This window comes from Hibiscus syriacus, unplaced genomic scaffold (assembly GCF_006381635.1).
Source record: "Hibiscus syriacus cultivar Baekdansim isolate YM2019G1 unplaced genomic scaffold, ASM638163v2 tig00111248_pilon, whole genome shotgun sequence".
Taxonomy (NCBI): domain Eukaryota; kingdom Viridiplantae; phylum Streptophyta; class Magnoliopsida; order Malvales; family Malvaceae; genus Hibiscus; species Hibiscus syriacus.
In genome coordinates, this window is record NW_024063034.1 from 1 (window position 1) to 18,870 (window position 18,870).

Genomic DNA, 18,870 nt, shown 5'->3' on the forward strand with positions numbered 1-18,870 from the left:
TTTTAAATTTTTAGAGGGATAAAGTTGAATTTATAAAATTTCAGGAGATGAAAAAATATTTTTAATTAAAATATATAAAAAATTTAAAATATATAGTAATTTTAAAATTTTTAGAGACGATTGTCTACACTCGCCTCCTTCGATCCATCCTGTATGGATGAGAAGCCACCCATGTAACTAAGGGCAGATGCACTAAGCTCCCATAGGCAGAGACGGAGCTAGGATCAAACGTTGAGGGATACATATTGTTTTAAAGAAAAATAATGAGGATCAATTAAATATTTGAATCTAAAAATTAGGAGGGACAAAGGTTTTATTTGACTAATATTTAAATTGAAAAGGACTTAAACTGCCATTATACCAAAAAATTTGGGATGGAAACAACCCGTTCCAACCATCAAGTAATTCCGTCCCTACTAACTAAGTGCATCCCATTATTTTAAAAAATTAATTAAATTTAATTTAATAGGTTAAAAAATTACATTCTCATTATTAAAAAAAAGTTTAAATTACTTTTATCGAGACTAGGGAAACAAATTCTGTTTCAATATTAATAGATTTGCCGTTAATCCATTTGAAAAGCTCTATTTTAATAATACGTTTGATAATGACGTTTTTTTCATGTACATTTTATTAAAAAAATCAATATATATAGAAAATGAGTACTAATTAATTTATTACAAATTTTATTAATTTTATTTCCCCCGAAAAATGACGTTGTCGATCTTTGATCAAACATTATTGCTCATACTTTATTAAGGTCACTAGATACATTTATATTTAAAAAATATTAAAATATATAACAATTTAAAAAATTAATAATAATAGTAATAATAATAAATAATGTCATCGTCATACTAATTAATAATAATAAAAATAAAAATAATTAAAATGGTCCCCCTTCTATCTCTTAAACCTTCACCATTGTCATGGTATGCAGATTTCTTCACCTGAAAACCACTGTCATCTCCTCTCTTCTTCTCTGGAAATCTCTCTTTTATTATTACAACATATATCATCAAAGGTCTCACCTTTGTTAGAATTTTTACGTTCCTTCTCTCTATTTGAACACAGAGACTGTAATAATCCCAGTTTTGTATTGAAAAAACCCAAATCTTTTCAATCGTTTACATAGCAAAGTAGCAAACCATGAAACTATAATCTTCATCATCGTCGTCGAATCTGCCTGTAGGATAAGGTTAGAGAAGACAAGCAAAGCGTATAAATATATATACATGGCGTTTCATCATAATAATCTTTCTGATCATCAAGAGCTTCCTCTCCGTCACTTTTCCGACCAACATCAGCAACAGCAGGCGAGTCAACTGCCTGAAACTAATGGCCCCAACTGGTTAAACTCCGCCCTTCTGCGTTCCCAGCAGACTGAAACGCCGCAGGCGCACTCTCAGTTTTCATCCGAGCCGAGCTTTCTTAATCTTCATACTACTACAGCTGCCGCTTCTGACTCCACCACGGCTTCACAAGCTCCTAACCAGTGGCTCTCCCGTACATCTTCTTCGCTTCTTCATCGAAACCATAGCGACGTCATAGACGACGTTGGTGCCTCCGCGGAAGCGGCGAGGGGAGGCGTGGGGGAATCCATGATCGCCATGGAATCGGGTGATTTCAAGAACGGCGGCAACGATATCATGAGCAGAGACAAGGGCGAAGGTACTGTTGTGGTGGAGAGCGGATGGGGCGGTGGAGATGGGGTCGTGAATTGGCAGAATGCAAGGTACAAGGCGGAGATACTAGCCCACCCTTTGTGCGAGCAGCTCTTGTCTGCGCACGTGGCGTGCCTTAGGGTCGCCACTCCCGTGGATCAGCTTCCGAGGATCGACGCTCAGCTTGCTCAGTCGCAGCACGTAGTGGCTAAGTATTCAACCCTCGGCGGTGGAGCCCACGGCCTGGTCGCCGATGACAAAGAGCTCGATCAGTTCCTGGTATGCTACCACCACAAATGAGACTGGTTTTACTGTTCAATAATTTGATTACTCATTAGCACTCTAACTAGTATCAAAATTCGAATTTCGCCAACAATTCTTTTACTAATGTAATAAATATTAGAGTTCGAATTTCACCGACATGATCTGTAAATTTCACTTTTAGTACAATTCTAGTAGCAATGAAGAACTTAAAATTTTTATGTTTACAGTACAATTGTAGCCAAATCTCATGTTTTAGACATTGATGTCTCTTTCTTGTTAATGCAGACACATTATGTTCTGTTGTTGTGTTCATTCAAAGAACAATTGCAGCAACATGTTCGAGTTCATGCAATGGAAGCTGTTATGGCTTGCTGGGAAATTGAACAATCCTTACAAAGCTTAACAGGTAAAACTGATCTACACCGATTCTCTCCCATATAGCTGGCTCTGATATAATCTCTGCCGGGGACATAAAACAGGTGTTTCTCCGGGCGAAGGCACAGGCGCGACGATGTCTGATGACGACGACGACCAAGTCGACAGTGATGCCAACTTGTTTGATGGAAGCATGGATGGTTCAGATTCAATGGGGTTCGGTCCTCTGATCTTAACAGACAGTGAAAAGTCTTTGATGGAACGAGTGAGACATGAACTCAAACATGAACTGAAGCAGGTAACTGATGGAACTTGATACATTTGTACATGTTTTTGCATTTGTATATATTTTTACACACTCCTTTACAGGGATACAAGGAGAAGATTGTTGACATAAGAGAGGAGATTTTGCGGAAAAGAAGGGCCGGAAAACTGCCCGGCGACACGACGTCGGTTTTGAAAGCTTGGTGGCAATCACATTCCAAATGGCCATACCCTACTGTATGTAGTTCAAGCTCATTGTGAAAAAAAAAAAAGCTTATGTAAGACGAAATAGTGGTTGTTTTTGTTGATGAATTTGGTTTTAAATGTTCAGGAGGAAGATAAGGCGAGATTGGTTCAGGAAACTGGTCTGCAATTGAAGCAGATAAACAATTGGTTCATCAACCAGAGGAAGAGGAACTGGAACAGCAATCCGTCCACTTCCAGCGTCTCGAAGAGCAAACGTAAAAAGTACGATATTTTTTTCCTTCGTATTTTCTATTAATAATCTAAAATAAAATTGTCCATGACTGCAAACAACGCGCATTTCGGCACTAACCTGTTTCGAAAGAAGTAATGCAGGTGAAAACAATGGCGACAGGTTCATGTAAATGGAGGGTTAAAGGGCCAAGCACAGAGGAGGAAGGGAGTTGTTTCTTGTTGGCCAAGCAATGCAAATGCTATATGTTGTCGAGAATTTAAGAGGAGTTGTATTTACAGTAACTTCATTGGATGAATCCATTTTACGGATTATGATTTTTGTTATAATTGTGTGGCAAAAAGAGTGAACAAGGCATGCTTGTAAGAACAAGCAATGGAAAGAATGAATCTAAAAGCTGCAGTTTATGGTATTCTGGGTAAGTTGTGGGGCTATCTGTTTCCCGGTACAGCAAAATAGCCCTTTGTTCGGGTAGTATGCCGTACCGCACATTAATTTAAAATTAAAGAAGAATAAATAAACCAACTAAAAATGTTATAAAAAATTAACATTTTTAGTTCGACGCAACTTTAAATGCTACAACTTAAAACGTTATGAATAATGTAATATTTTTAGTTCAACTAAAAATTATTAAGAAAAAAAATTAACATTCTAGGTCATTCTCAACCGAAAATATTTTATTTTATTTATAACATTTTTAGTTATGTTTTTTTAAACCTTAAATTAGACTGTACCTCCTTGCTGTCTTCCCTTTTGTTTCCATAATTTGGTGTTCTTCATTTCATTTTTTTTGCCATGGAAACAAATTATAGTTACATGAAACATGACCCTCTATTCCGGTAGAGGGGATCGAGTTGAGTTAGGTACATTTTTAGTCTATTTGAATTTAATAAAATATTATTATAATAAAATTTGATCTGTCAACGAGTGTGGTATTCAGAATTTGAACTTCTAAGATTAAGTTTAAATCATACCATCGTCACTCTTGGAGAATAATATATAAATTCTTATGTAAATTTCAATTGCGTATTATGTGCGCCCTTTCCTTACTTGTGGAGTCACCCTAACCTATGACAAAAAAATTGATTTGAATTTAAAATATTTTGATTTTGAACTGAAAACGATAAAAAAAATCTAGTTGAAAATTTAACTTCTACCTAATTAACATAATTTTCAATTTTTTACATATTATTGGCATAATACCAAATATTTTGATTTTGATCATCAAATGTATGGACAAATACACCCTAGTTTATATATAATATATTCATATAAAAAAAAGTATATATAATAAATTGGCATAATACCAAATTAGGCCCCTAAACGTTTACCAAAATGATCATTTTGCCCTTACTTTTTTTTGGAGCATTTGGGCCCTCTACACTCATTTTAGGGCAAAAATGCCCCTAACATTTGATAAAATAATCATTTTGTTTATTTTTTTCTTGTGCATTTTAGCCATCAACATTATATTTTAGGTAAAAGGGGCTCTTATTTTAGATCGTTATTTATATTTTAACTGATGGTTTTCATCTATAGAGGGAGTTTTCGCCCCAAAGTGAAATGTTTGGGCTAAAATGTTTCAAAAAAAAAAATATAGGTTAAAATGACAATTTTAGTAAACGTTGGGGGTTTTTTTTGGCGTTACGCCAAAAATATTTAATAGTTATTAAAAGTTGATTTTAGTTAAAACCTAAAATATCGACGTTTTTACCCAAACAATTAATAATTATCTTTCAAGCACCCATTGACCAAATTTTACCTATCTAACACCCATTTGCTGACATGGATGATTTGCGCTTCCCTAGGTTTTCGTCCGAGTTGACGCCACATAGGCAAAGTGTGGATCACTATCCACGCTTTCTCAGGGAAACCTGAAACGTGACAGAAGGCGCAGATCACCATCCTTATCTTCCATAAATATCCCCAACTGTCGTCACTCCCCTTTAATTATCACCTCCTCCTCCTCCTATAAAAAACACCTCATACAACTCTCAAACCATAAAAAAACACTTTCCTTCTTACTTTTATTATTCCTTATAACAAGTTTCAAGTGGGTTCTATTATAGTTTTTAGAAAGTAAAAATATTTGTATTGTATTATAATCATTAAATAATGTATTATTTTATTATATTTGATTATGCTAATTTTTTAATGGTTTGCCATTATAAAATGGAAGGCGGGTTGCTGTGTTTATATAATCATATCTCGAGCCATTTCGTGGATACGATAATAATTTGAAATTGTATTATGTTAATTATTTTGAATGATTTATTTTTTTAGTATTAGTTTATATTTTAATTTGTATACTATTTATTTAATTAGGGGAATGAGTCTTTATTAGATCTATTTATTCGTAATGCTAAGTTAGAGATACCAAATCGTGTTTGATCGTATTTAGCCGAGAATGGATTTAGTTACATAGATAGATATGAAGAGCATTGTATCCTTGAATCCAACCTTATTTCTGCTTTAGTCGAGAGGTGGATACCAGAGACACACACATTCAATCTACTGTGTGGGGAGTACACTATCACATTGGAGAATATTTCCTTATATTTGGGGCTTTCGGTAGATGGATATGTCATTTCTCGTGTGGCGGATGGTGATTGACATTCATTTTGCGAGGAGTATCTTAGAGGTATCCCATCAAATTTCAACGGCGGTCAAATATCGTTATCATGGTTGACTACAAATTTTTGACCATTGAGCGATGACAGTTCCGAGGAAGAAGCTAAAATATTTGCCCGAGCTTGTATATTACGACTTATAAAAGGGATCTGGATGCCCGATAAATCTCACAACCAAGTTCATTGTATATGGTTGTGTCACCTAGCCAGTTTTCGAGTTACCGAATTATTCAGTTGGGGCTCCGTAATTGACATCTCTGTATAGAGAAATGTGCTGAGCAACTGATTATCAAAAAAAATTATCGGTTGATGTCTCATGCTTTTTCAGTCATGGCGTGGTATCACATGCCCTTTTTATCTTCGGTAGTGAAGAACCCGTTAGTTTTCTCGTTATTGTTGAGGTAATTTCAATACTAAATTCTTATATAATTAATTTTTTAAATGTATAATGATTTTTTAACACTGAATACGTGTTTATGTGTAAGGAAAGATCATCGAGAAATACCATACGAATTAGAAGAAATTTGACTACTCATTGATTAAAAAACTAGTACACGAGTATGTATTTAAATTTTGTTATTTACATTTAATTATCGATATATAATTAAAATATTATTTTGAAAATAATTATATATATTTATTGTAGTTTCAATGGAGTCCTTATACTACTGACAAAATGAGGCATTGTATCCCACCTAATATGAGTGACCCATTAGATGTATGGATGGCAGTGGTTTATATGATATGTTATGCTATTGACGAGTGATAATTGTTTCAGACGCCATCACCTCTATTTTAGATGCCACCACAAACATGTTCTGATTTAATCACCATAGGGTTTTATGACCCCTTAAGACGGATATTACAGTTCTATGCTTGTAGATCCAGCGTGGGCTTCATATGCATCATATTTAGTGGGTAATGCAGCACCACGCACTCAGACACCTCTAACCCAATTTTTGCATTCACCGATGTCTATGTTTTCACAGTTTTCTATAAGCGGTGAGATGGTTAGTCATACATCTCCAGGGTTCTTATTCTATGAAGGTGGTACATCGTTATATGTCCCTAATCAACAAAATGTTCTGCTACTGATGATGATGATGATTATAGGAATAACAACTTATACGAAGAAACCCTCATCGAAATAGACATCCACAGCCCAGTGGAATACATTCGAGACACATATATCAATAAACTTGTTTAGTTCGTAATGTTTTTGTTGAATTAATATTTTGATATAACAGTAAATTAAAAAATTATTTTTGGACTTTATTGAATTTGTCAAAATTTTATAAAAAAATAATTCAAAGTCCCAATTAACTTGAAAAATATGTTTCAAATGTTTTTTTTACTTAGTCGAACCTTTTAAAATATAAACTCGATCCTTTTCGCGCTTTAAAGTTGAATTTCCAAGGATTTTTGCTCAAATGATCGATCCTATTTAAAAAGAATTGATCCCTTGGACAAAAGTGAGTTTGGGATCGATCCCTTGATGAAAATGATCGATCCCTTACCTTAAAGGATCGATACAACGATCGAAAGTTTTGAAAAAATATCAATCCCTCATGCATTAAATGTTGTTTTTGGTTGTAGGTAACGACTACAACGATCCCCAACGGCTCCAAACTACTATAATTAATGGAGAATGTATAAATTGAATGCCAAAGCTTCCTGAGGTCATCAAGAATTGTATTGAACAAATCTACTAACATCAAAGCTTAGTTTTTTTGTTTAATTTGTAAATTCTTTGTTTTAAACACACTTGTGAGCTACATTGTTTATTTTTCTCAAGTGTAATTTGTGTAAGAGCTTAATTAGTGCAAATTTATTTTCCTTTGTAAGGGTTTTCTCTAGTTTGATAAATTTGTAGTAACTCTCTGGGAGAGAATGTATTCAAGGTTTTAGGGTATAAACCTTGAAGTGTTGGTGAACACAATCTTCACTTGAGTAGCCTATTACTTGAACAAAAATGGAAATGAAATAACACAAGCTGATATTTCAGAAAAAACAATTTCATCGGCACAACATCAATTGTTACGTGATGAAAAAAGATATGAATTTTTTTTCTTATTATGACCTAGGTTTCTACAATGCTCACATCTTTTGTTTTCTTTGGACGTCTCTCGAATATCCATATCATAGTGAATTCGAGTGGATTTTGGATGACATGTTTCCCTTAATAAAGATTGTTATGGTATAATCGAAAGCCAATTCTAAACCTCATATGGGTCTTTCTCATTACCTATGAGGGGAAACTCAAATTCATATACCATAAATACTTGTGAAAGTCGGTATACGAGATCCACAAAATGATTAAAGTCTTACCGGGTATGAGAGCAAGCTTCTATGACATGACAAAATGGATAATTCAGAGCTTGAAAAACCCCACAGTCACACCACTTGTCTTATAGATTAACTCTAAATGAGTTAGCTTCAATCTCTTAAAGAGGTTGTGGCATTTATGTGACACAAAATAATTTACGGGTTCGAGAAAAGCTAGTTAAAGACAATCCGTTTAAAGCAACAATTCTTTTTTGTAGATCTACAACTAATCTTGGGTGATATACATGACCATTTTGCATCCAAGTTTGAGATTGTCCACTGAGCTTGGCAAAAAGTGCTCCCAAACGAAAAAATGTTGTTTTAACCAAAGTTGTAACTGGTAAATGACGTGTTACCTTTAAGGTTAAATTGATAACCTCTACCAAGCTGGTTGTCATGTGTCCACCATCATATGTATTTATCCATATTTCTTTGTTGATGATGCTGATATAATTGTATCCTTGCTCGTTTTCCCTAGGAATTCTTGAAGCATGAACTTAAATGTCTAATATAGTAATTAGTAACCTGAGCGATTTATGTAGTACTTACTGTTAAGTTCACATAAAAAAAATTTTACAGAAATAAAATTAAGAAATATGACATACCCATGTGCACAAGTAATTGATGTTCATCATTCTTCTTGAACTTTCCATGATAGTTCGTAACAATATGTCGGACACTAAAACCAATGTTATAGGGTGGTTATCACATTGGAGTCCATTGATGCTTTGATTCTAACTCCATGATATGAAATGACATATTTTTCCCTCGTGACAACATGTAAGCGTAAGTTTTTGATGAAAAAGCCAAAAAAATTGTATATTCTCCTTCAACAAGGGTAAAAACTAGAAGAATATCAAGATTACCATTTTGAACAATTATCAATAGTAGAACTTACTTGTATTTTCCATACAAGAATTTCCCATCAATCTGGACCACGGACTTACAGTATTTCACAATATTAATGAACTGTATGTAAGTCCAAAATAGATGGTAGAATTGACATCGATCGCGAAGCACTTAATCATTTTTGTACGCATGACAAGTTTCAAAGTCCACTATTGTCTCAGATTCAGTCTGAGTACTATCCTAAACCAACTTGGTAGTTTATTGTAGGATGAATCACACTCACCATACAAATTTTTAATGGCATTCTGTTTTGCCTTCTATATTTTCTTTTAGGATACAGTGTACCCATATTGAGACTGTATAGTTGATCAACACAACAATAGTTATATGGGAACTTGCTTTGACCATGGGCATGATGACAAATAATGTCGGAGTCCAAGTTGGGATGGTTCTGGCTTGGCAATATACTGTTAATTCTCATATGTTATTTTTTTCTCTTCATCTTCGATACACAAACCATCCAGTTATTCGTTATCACGTTGAACACAATAATAGACATACTTTTCGGTAGTGCATCGGTCAACTCTGGAGTGAACAAAATTATGAATGTTGTAATTCTTAATACCAATTATCACTTCTTATATCGATATAAACTCTATTCCATTATATAACTCACAATCATTTACTAATGAGTTAAATCTATAGTCACCAACATTAGCATATCCGTAAATTCTAGCCCGTAAATTATGGCCCGTACATTGCACCATAGTTAGCTTCATACATGTGTGTTGGAGGTTCGGTGTGTACTGTAGTTGTGGGAACTTCATCTACATTATCATCATCGTAGTTTATATTGAGCTGCGGTGATTCTGACTCAACGAATAGTCCAGTCTCAGCACCATCTACACCTGACTCACAAAGAGTTCTTCTAGTGAAGACGAGGGTTCCTTTGTGATTCTAATATTTAGATCGAACAAGCTGGTAGTTGATTGTCTTCCCCTTGAACTTGAAGGCACCGTGTCAAACGAGTTTTAGACTTAGTGTTGTGTCGCATACATCTCGACATTAAGGTTGAAGAAACTCGCAGTTGAATGTCTCCCCTATAACTTAAAGGTATCATGTCAAATGGGTACTGAACAGATTGTTGTGTCGATGACATCCCCATATTGAAGTAAAAAAAATTGGCGGATGAATCCCTCCCTTTGAACAAGAAGCAACGTTGTCATACGGATTGTTCGCGGAGCCACCTCGATAGATATCGTAACAAGTTGTTGATGAATGTCTCCTCATTGAACTTGATGGGATAGTACCATGATGTGAATTTCCCATTATAGCGTTAAAATTATTACACATTATTGTATTTAGGTTGTCAACTTGATCAGCTTATTGAGCCATCCCTTAGTGGGAGCATAATGACATACCACGAACCGTAAACACTTCAACAAATATCACGTACATCTGTGTATCGATGTTTGAATTTGATATTGAGAATCAACCATCATAACAACATTGTAATCGTTTGAGAGTTCGAATGCTGTATAAGTTAATAGAAATACTGATGTTGGAAATATGTACTGATGTGAGGACAATCTTCTAGTACTACCAACATGAACCTTCCTTGAAATTTTAGTGATCAATTTCTCAAGAGTGGTGTTTCTCTTGAAGGATATTATGACATAATGATTTGATACAAATACAACGCTTGTTTCATGTTCCCTAATTTCTCCATCATAGTAAGCAATAGTTGAAATACACCTTAGTTGTAGAGTTTGAAAGTATGAAAGATTTAGACTCTTATATCTTCAAAAACAATATATTAAATACGCATAATTAAATAAATAATATACGAAATTAAAAATAAACTAATGCTAAAACATTTAAAAAAATCATAATAAATTTAATAACACAATTTAACATTATTACCATATCGGGAAAATGTCTCGAGATTTGATCCCTCATTCCATTTTATATCAATACAAAATAAAACAAAATCATTACTAAATTTTTTTTGATAAAATAATTAAATATAAAATAAATATAATATAATAAGAAATAATTTTACCTTCTAAGAACTATAATAAAATCTACTTAGCTTGATAGAAGGAAGAATGTGAAAATAATTTTGGTGTGGTTTAACGTTTGATTTAGGGGTATTTATAGGGGAGTGAGAGGAGTGAGTCACTGAGCTTTAAAGCTCGAGTAATAATAGAGTACCCAATAATTCTAGGTGAATAATGCCAGGCGCGGATCACCAAACGCGCCTTCCGTCCATATCAACAAATGGTTATTAAATCGGTAAAATTTGATCGATGAGTATCTGACAGTTAATTATTGATTGGTTGAGTGCTTTTTGGGTAAAAAATGCCTAAAATATATCACCTATCGAACCATAAAATAGACAACATGAAGCCCAACAAAATAACTGTAGAGGCCCAAATACCCCCTCGGGTTGTAGGGTTATTAGGCGGCTGTGATTCGGATCTTCCTTGTGTCCCACTCCCAACTGATAATTAATAACTGCGGTACCTGTTTATCGATATCCAAAAGATCCCAAAAAGTCTTCGATAAATTCATCCCTTTCCCAGCATCTTCCACTTTCTACTTTGAATCTCTGAAAAAAGTCACTTCCTTTCCCATCTCCGCCTTTGTAAACGCGGAAAAAGCCACATCCGCCAACCATGCCTACCTTAACCTCTCTCAAAAGATCCTCGCCGTCGATTCTCCTCATCCGGCGACGACTCCAAAACCGCCATTTCTCGTCTCAGCCTCTTCCCGAAGCTTCAAACATCAACCCCAACAGTAAAAATGGTTCCTTTGCCAGAACTTTCATAAAATGGGTCTCCGGTGTCGTTGCTGGTTCCAGCTTAGGCACACTCTACTGGTACTCAACTTCAGCTGCGGATTGGGGTTCCGCTCTTTTAAAGAAACCCTTTTTGTCTCTCGATGAATGGTCAATGGGAAGTGCCGATTCCGATGGTTCACAAGGCTTGTTTCGCAAACTAGCCCTCCCTGACTATAGCTCTAAGTTCATCTTTGGAGGTTGTTAGTTTTTAGTCTCAGTCAAGTTTCTCTATCCTTTTTTCGTTTTAATTTGTAGTGAAAATACTTGATTTTACATTTTTCAATTTTCCATTGCAGAGGTGTATAGAAGGAAAGTTTTCTTCAACTATGAGAAGCGGTTAAGATTGCGCAGTCCACCGGAAAAGGTAAATGATTAGTTATTTAAGTTGAATATTTGGTTTTGTCTTTATATTGTAAATAAATGCAGCAGATTATGATTGTTCTTCTAGTTTTTACTGCTTCTTGCATTGATATAGTAATAGCATTCATTTGGTTTTCATTTGATGATGTTATCCTTTGTTTGTTCTTCATAGTATATTTCATGCTTGCAGGTTTTCCAGTATTTCGCCTCTTTTCAAACCCCGGAAGGGGAATTACTCATGAGACCAGCTGATCTGATGCGAGCAGTTGTTCCTGTTTTCCCTCCATCTGAATCCCACCTCGTTAGAGATGGTTATTTGACTGGTGAACGGAGTCCCGGCGAGTTACGATGCGATCCGTCGGAGTTTTTCATGCTTTTCGATATGAACAATGATGGACTTATATCTTTCAGAGAGTAAGTGAGGTTGATATCCCGCATCTACATGGACTTATATCTTTATTTGGATGATACAAGCTCTTGAATCATTTCTATGGAGCAGGTATATCTTTTTTGTAACATTACTCAGCATTCCCGAGTCGAGCTTCTCCATAGCATTCAAAATGTTTGATGCAGACAACAATGGGTGATATGATGAACTAGTGGTGTTTCATGTTTGCTTCCTTTTCGATTTTATCTTTACATGTAAGTGATTGACTATAAATGCATGCATGCAGTGAGATTGATAAGGAGGAATTTAAGAAAGTGATGGCTTTGATGCGAGCTAATAACAGACTAGGGGCAGTCCACTGCGATGGACTTCGCTTTGGTTCGTTAAAACTTGCTGGTCCGGTGGAGGATGGAGGTCTGGTGGAATATTTCTTTGGAAAGGATGGAAAGACACGCCTCAAACATGATAAATTTGTTCAATTCATGAGAGATTTGCAGGATGAGGTGAGGTCCCTTCTTCCCGGTCTTAACGATTCCGTAATCATTTTCGTTAATGGTAGTTGTGTTTTGTAGATGCTAAGATTAGAGTTTGATCATTATGACTACAAAGGCCGAGGAACCATATCGGCCAAGGATTTTGCATTGTCCATGGTTGCTTCTGCTGATATGAGTCATTTAGATAGGCTGCTTGAGCGAGTCGATGAACTAAATGACAAGCCGCATCTTAAGGAGATTCGAATCAACTTGATCGAATTCAAACGATTTGCTGAGCTGCGTAGAAAGTTGCAGCCTTTTTCTTTGGCACTTTTTAGTTATGGGGAAATTAACGGTCTACTGAAAAAGGATGACTTCAAACGAGCAGCATCTCATGTAAGTCTTTAGGTGTTCTAACATTATATTCTTACCTTGTTCCATCATTATCCTTTATCACATTCTTTTCAAAATTTCTTAGTAAGAAACATTGCTGTTTAGTTTGAATTTTGAGAATCTGCCATGCACAAGGATTGCCAATTCCGAATACCAGACTTTTTGCGGTAACGGTCCTGATCAGGTAGGTGATCTATGCATTTACAGGTTTGTGGCATCTCTCTTACAGACAGCATTGTTGAGATCATTTTCCATTTGTTTGATTCGAACCGCGATGGGCATTTAAGCTCAGATGAGTTTGTTAGAGTTTTACGCAAGCGCGAAAGGGATATCGCTCAACCCGTGGAGTCGGGAATCTCGGGACTTTTATCTTGCTGCTGGAACTGTTCAAATGAGAGCGCCATTGGACAGGTCAAAACATGATGGACTTCAACATATCGAATTTGCTTCAACCAAGGAGCCTCTGGTGTCTCAACTGTTGAACCTGTTATCAGCTGCACTTATGTCACAGCTACAGAATGTTCTTGTGATCCGAAGCCGGGAAAATACCTGCCGGTGGAGGCATTATCGGTTACTTAATCAAGTGGGGTATATCGGCAATTTGGTTTATTCATCAGTATGTATCGTGATCAGAAGCTTTTGCAAATCATGAATTTATACAAGGTGGATGGGCTTAAGAGGTGTTCCATGTTTGTATATTGCCTGCATATCCTTGCCTTGGGGCTTTGCATGCTGTTTCATACTGGTTATTGCCTTGTTTTTGCTTGTACATGACAAGTTTCTACAGGTTCTAAACTGTTGGTTGAACGTTTCTTATGGTATATTAATAATAAATTTGTTTTGGACTTTTAGTGCCCTCAGTCGGCTAATTTTTTTTGGGTAAATTACACCAATCATTATTGAATTTTATTCTCTCTTCTATTTCACTCATTATATTTTAAATCTGTTTAATTTTCTTATTGAACTTAATATATATATTTTTTGTCCACTCCGTCGTTTTCTCACTAACGACGTTATAAATTGACTGTTATATAGATGTAAAATGATGTCGTTTTGCTAAACATTTTATTTTTTTAAAATGGTGTCATTTTTATGTTGTTAACTATTTAAATGCGGAGGGACGAAAAAATCAAATGAATCAAGTTCAGTGAGGAAATTGAACGGATTTAAAGTACAATGAATAAAATAAGAGAGATAGAGTAAAATTCAATAATGATTGGTGTAATTTACCAAAATTGTTTAGATTTTGTTTGGGGTTTAGGGTTTTCTCATTTTTTTAGTTTATTATTATTGTGGTTTATTTTTTTTAAAAAAGTAAAATTTAGAATAAAAGTTACTTTAAAGAAGATATTTTACCATCCACTTTGTTTCAATGTTCATCGCACTTAGCCTTACCTAAACATATAAGTGGATCAAATTTTAGATGACCTAATCTAAGAAATGGGTTAGGGATGAACGTGGATCGGATTTTTGATGACTTAATCTATGAAAATTATTGGCTCCACTTATAATCCGACACAATCTGGATTAGGGGAAATTTTATTTAGCCAAAATGCAACTTATTTTTTTAGGTAAAACTTAACTTGATCAATATATATATTTGATAATATAAAGATTTAATTGAAAAAAATACAAAGAGAAATATTGTTACAATTGTCTCTAAATATATAAGGGAATAATTTATACTATTATAGTTCGGGTTGAATATTATTTATTCTAAACTCAACCCCAAATTTAATTATTTTTTTGTTAAATTACCCTATAAAATAAAATCAAATCATTTCAAAGCTCGTTAGATCCAAATCCTAACCCTTTTATTAGGTGAGGGAAACTGAGACCAACTCATTTCAGAGTATCATAAACTGAATTTGTTAGGATAAATTACGCATTTAATACTTAAACTATCAATTTTGATCTGTTTTATTGTTTAAATTTTTAATTTTTTTAAAAATCATATATAACATTTAGTTCTTGTTTCATTTTAGTACAACGATTAAAAATTAACGTTACTTTTTGAAAAAAATTGAAAGTTTAGATACTAAAACGGTAAAAAAATTATTGTTTAGGTAATAAACACGTTAACTTTTTAACGGTGTGGTACTAAAATGAAATAAAAATTAAACATTAACTATGATTTTTAAAAAAATTGAAAGTTTAGATACTAAAACAGATTAAAATTGATAGTTTAGATACTAAATATGTAATTTATCCATAATCCATTTAAAACACGAGAAAGAGTATTACGCAGTCTAGGGTTTGTTAGTGGGCTTCTATGTTAGCCAAAATCTGGGTCGAGCTCATTCTCTATAAAGAGTATCACGCGGTTTAGGGTTTGAGCTCTAAAGCTCTTTTATTCGGCGTCTCATTCAGCTACCTTGTTTCATTTTCTCTTCCGTCAATTTCATTTTTGTATCTTTAAAAGACTGGGATCTATGCTATGAAGATAACTCCTGCAATGGGAATTCGATTGCGCGATTTGTTTCATAGCAAATCAGCAAGATGATTCCTTTATATTTCCGGTTCGTATTCACCGAGCATCGTTCCCCTTTCGCTTTCGGTCTATTATTTTGTTCTGTTAATTTATTTGGTTTCAAACATCAATTTTCTGGTTGGACAATCGAAGGACCTATGGATTGAGTGCGAAAACGATGCACTCAAATCCAAGTTTGCCTTCGGAAATCGATGTTGAGATTGGACGATCCGGGTCGATTCCATTTTCGGGTCGGTATGTTATTTGGGTCCGATTTTCCAATATTTCATAGATGTTGAACCAAAATGGGAATTTGAGTGGCGAAGGTCCCAGCAGGGAGGTGGGAACTCTTATGAATTGATTCCTCTCTAACAAATTATCCGAAAATGCCTTCGCATATCCATTTTTGCCGATTCGTAGGATGCCCGATTACTCCATTTTTGGAGCGTCTTGAACCCTCGGCTACATTCTACTTTAAGAGGCATTTTTAAAAAGAAATTGAATGACTATTTCGTAATATTTACAAATTTTAAAGACCAATTTTTTTACTTTTGTAATTTTATTTTGGTTAAAATGCATTAGAGGTCCTTGTATTTTTGAAAAAAAGTTAATGTGATATTTGTTTTACTTTTTCTTGAACTTTTAACTCAAAAAATAAATTTAATGTGTCATTTGACTAAACTCAATGCGTCATTTTACTAATATTTTTTATCGTTTTATGGTGCTGAAGTAACAATTTACGTTCTTAATATGGTGATTATATTTAGGCAAAAAGATAACAGAGGCCCTTGAACTTTAAAAAAAACTAATATGACCCTCCACCTTCAAGAAAGAATTCAATATAATCCTTTGATCAATATTTTTTGTCTTTGACCAATATCTCCCTTACTTTGTGCTGGCACATCAAGTAGTTCAACATCATATTTTTAGCGATCAATTTGATCTTTCAATTCACAATATAACTCAATGTGACCCTTTGATTATGTTTAATGCTATTATAAATGGAAAAATTACATCATTCATCACTCAACTATTTTCTTTCTCCCTTTTAATCACTAAACTTTAAAAGTTTTCAATTTTAATCCCTCAAATTACTTATATTTTAATCATCATGATTTATTTTATTAATATTTATGTGTGATATGACATTCATTATTCTTATTTTATTAATATATAATTAAAATAATATGAATTAAATTAAAATTTTAAAATTGTGATTAAATTAATTATCATAAACATTTTTAATCAAATGGGGTTTAAATTATCTTATTCTTCATATTTTTTGGAAAACTCAATTCTCGGCTAGACTATGTTGCATCAACTGTGGCTCACCAGCAATGGAGAATATAAAGTTAGTCTTTTCCGAGAGTTTATAATTTTGGCAATATTTTTTTATTTAATCACAATTTTGAAATTTTAATTTAATTATAATTTTGAGAATATTTTTTGATTTAATCAATTTGTGGATAGCCGTCGCGGTTCGTCGGAATCGAGCCATTGAAGTTTCGCCAAAAACCCACCCAAATGTCTCGGATTTTGGACGATTTCGGTCGCCTCACCGCCACCATATTTAGCTTCCTCGTCGTCATCCTCTCAAAACCCAACCGGTTGGTAGTGTCGTAGTCGTTGTTCTTGCCGTCCGCTGTTTGGGTTTTTTTTTTTGTAATTTAAACGAAATATGGTTTTTTTTTATAAATATAATATTTATTTTTAAAAAGTAATTTTTAAAATTACCAAAATGTGACATGTGTCACTTAACGGAGAAAACTAACGATATGTCACGACGTGACCCATTTTGAGTAACGGAATAAACGTTAGACACCAAACTGAAACGAAAAAAAATTAAACTCTAAACTATAAAAACAGACATACATTGGACACCTTTTTTATATTTAAGTCTATTTGAAGTCCAATTAGGTTAGACTCCTAAATAAAGAGCAAAGCTCTCTCAATGTTCTTTCATTTACAAAATAAAATTTCAACTCCATATTTTACTTGAAAATTAAAAAATATTATCAATTTTTTATCAGTTAATAAACAACTATAAATCATTTTTATGTTAAATCAATAGTCTCTCAAATTATTTTTTTTTTAAAAATTGATCTCTAAAAATTGATCTCTAAATTATTTAGAGTAAAATGCACAAATGATCCCCTGACTATAGGATATTACTTTATTAAGTTAATCAACTATTAAAAGTTTTAAAATTGTCATCTAACTATATAACGTTGCTTTGTTAAGTCATGCACCTAATAAAAGTTACAATATGATCACTCGACTATTCATTATGTTTTAAACTCATCATTTTTTGTTAAAAAATTGACAGCTGTTTAAGTTGGACTGAGATATAATAGTCATTTGAGATTCGAATATCAAATTTTATCATATCACAATCAACAAGTTAACGTTAAGCTCAGAATACCGTCATTTATAGTGAAAATGGATGAGTTTGAAATATAATGAATAGTTGGTGACCATTTTGTAACTTTTAATAGTCGAATGACTTAACAAAACAACAATCTATAGTCAAAAAGATCATTTTGTAACTTTTTAATAGTCAAGACTTAATAAATCAATATCCTATAATTGAGGGACCTTTTGTGTATTTTACCCAATTATTAATTCATAATATTTTTTTAGAGAAAATAATCTCAGTGACCAAAAATGCCTTATAATATACGATTTTAACCAACTTTTTTTGGTTTTGCCAAAATGACCAACTAAATCGCAATGCGATCGATAATTCGCAACGCGATCTCCGGTATCGCAAATCAGTTTCCATATTCGCAACGCGAACTTCGACTATCGCATTGCGATTTACATATTCGCATTGCGATAGTCCAAGTTCGCGTTGCGATTTATTCCAAGTTCGTTGCGATAGTCGAAGTTCGCTTTGCGATTTATTCCAAATTCGTTGCGATTTATTCCAAGTTGCGATTTATTCCAAATTCGTTGCGATAGTCGAAGTTCGCGTTGCGATTTATTCCAAGTTCGTTGCGATAGTCCAAAATCGCAACGACGGTATTGCATTTGTTTCTTAAGAATTTTCTCTAAAAATATAGTATTCGCGCGGACGTGTCGAATACACGTATTACCACGACCACGACCCCGACCCGAGACGAGACGGACGGCGGTGG

General features: G+C 34.0%; 2 protein-coding genes and 1 non-coding gene across 5 annotated transcripts; all 3 read left to right on the forward strand.

The window, feature by feature from the left end:
• Positions 1–951: 951 nt before the first annotated feature.
• On the forward strand, positions 952–3,385 carry LOC120157359 (homeobox protein knotted-1-like 3). Of its 3 annotated transcripts, none has more exons than XM_039168506.1 (6): positions 952–1,943; positions 2,214–2,334; positions 2,408–2,601; positions 2,673–2,804; positions 2,899–3,035; positions 3,136–3,385. In XM_039168506.1, the coding sequence occupies exons 1-6, from the start codon at positions 1,236–1,238 to the stop codon at positions 3,173–3,175; spliced, it is 1,332 nt and encodes a 443-aa protein (XP_039024437.1). In that variant the 5' UTR covers positions 952–1,235; the 3' UTR covers positions 3,176–3,385. The 3 variants fall into 3 exon arrangements, with proteins under 3 accessions (XP_039024437.1, XP_039024438.1, XP_039024439.1); XM_039168507.1 differs by having other exon boundaries at positions 3,139–3,385; XM_039168508.1 differs by having other exon boundaries at positions 3,147–3,385.
• A 7,934-nt stretch (positions 3,386–11,319) lies between these two features.
• Positions 11,320–14,108, forward strand: LOC120157361 (calcium uptake protein, mitochondrial-like). Its single transcript, XM_039168510.1, has 7 exons — positions 11,320–11,846; positions 11,946–12,013; positions 12,200–12,423; positions 12,509–12,592; positions 12,684–12,900; positions 12,970–13,266; positions 13,471–14,108. Exons 1-7 carry the CDS (start codon positions 11,486–11,488, stop codon positions 13,684–13,686), a joined length of 1,467 nt encoding a protein of 488 aa, XP_039024441.1. The 5' UTR covers positions 11,320–11,485; the 3' UTR covers positions 13,687–14,108.
• A 1,943-nt stretch (positions 14,109–16,051) lies between these two features.
• On the forward strand, positions 16,052–16,205 carry LOC120157373. The gene has a single exon (XR_005519130.1). It is a non-coding gene; the product is annotated as a small nucleolar RNA snoR145 (small nucleolar RNA).
• Positions 16,206–18,870: the final 2,665 nt, after the last annotated feature.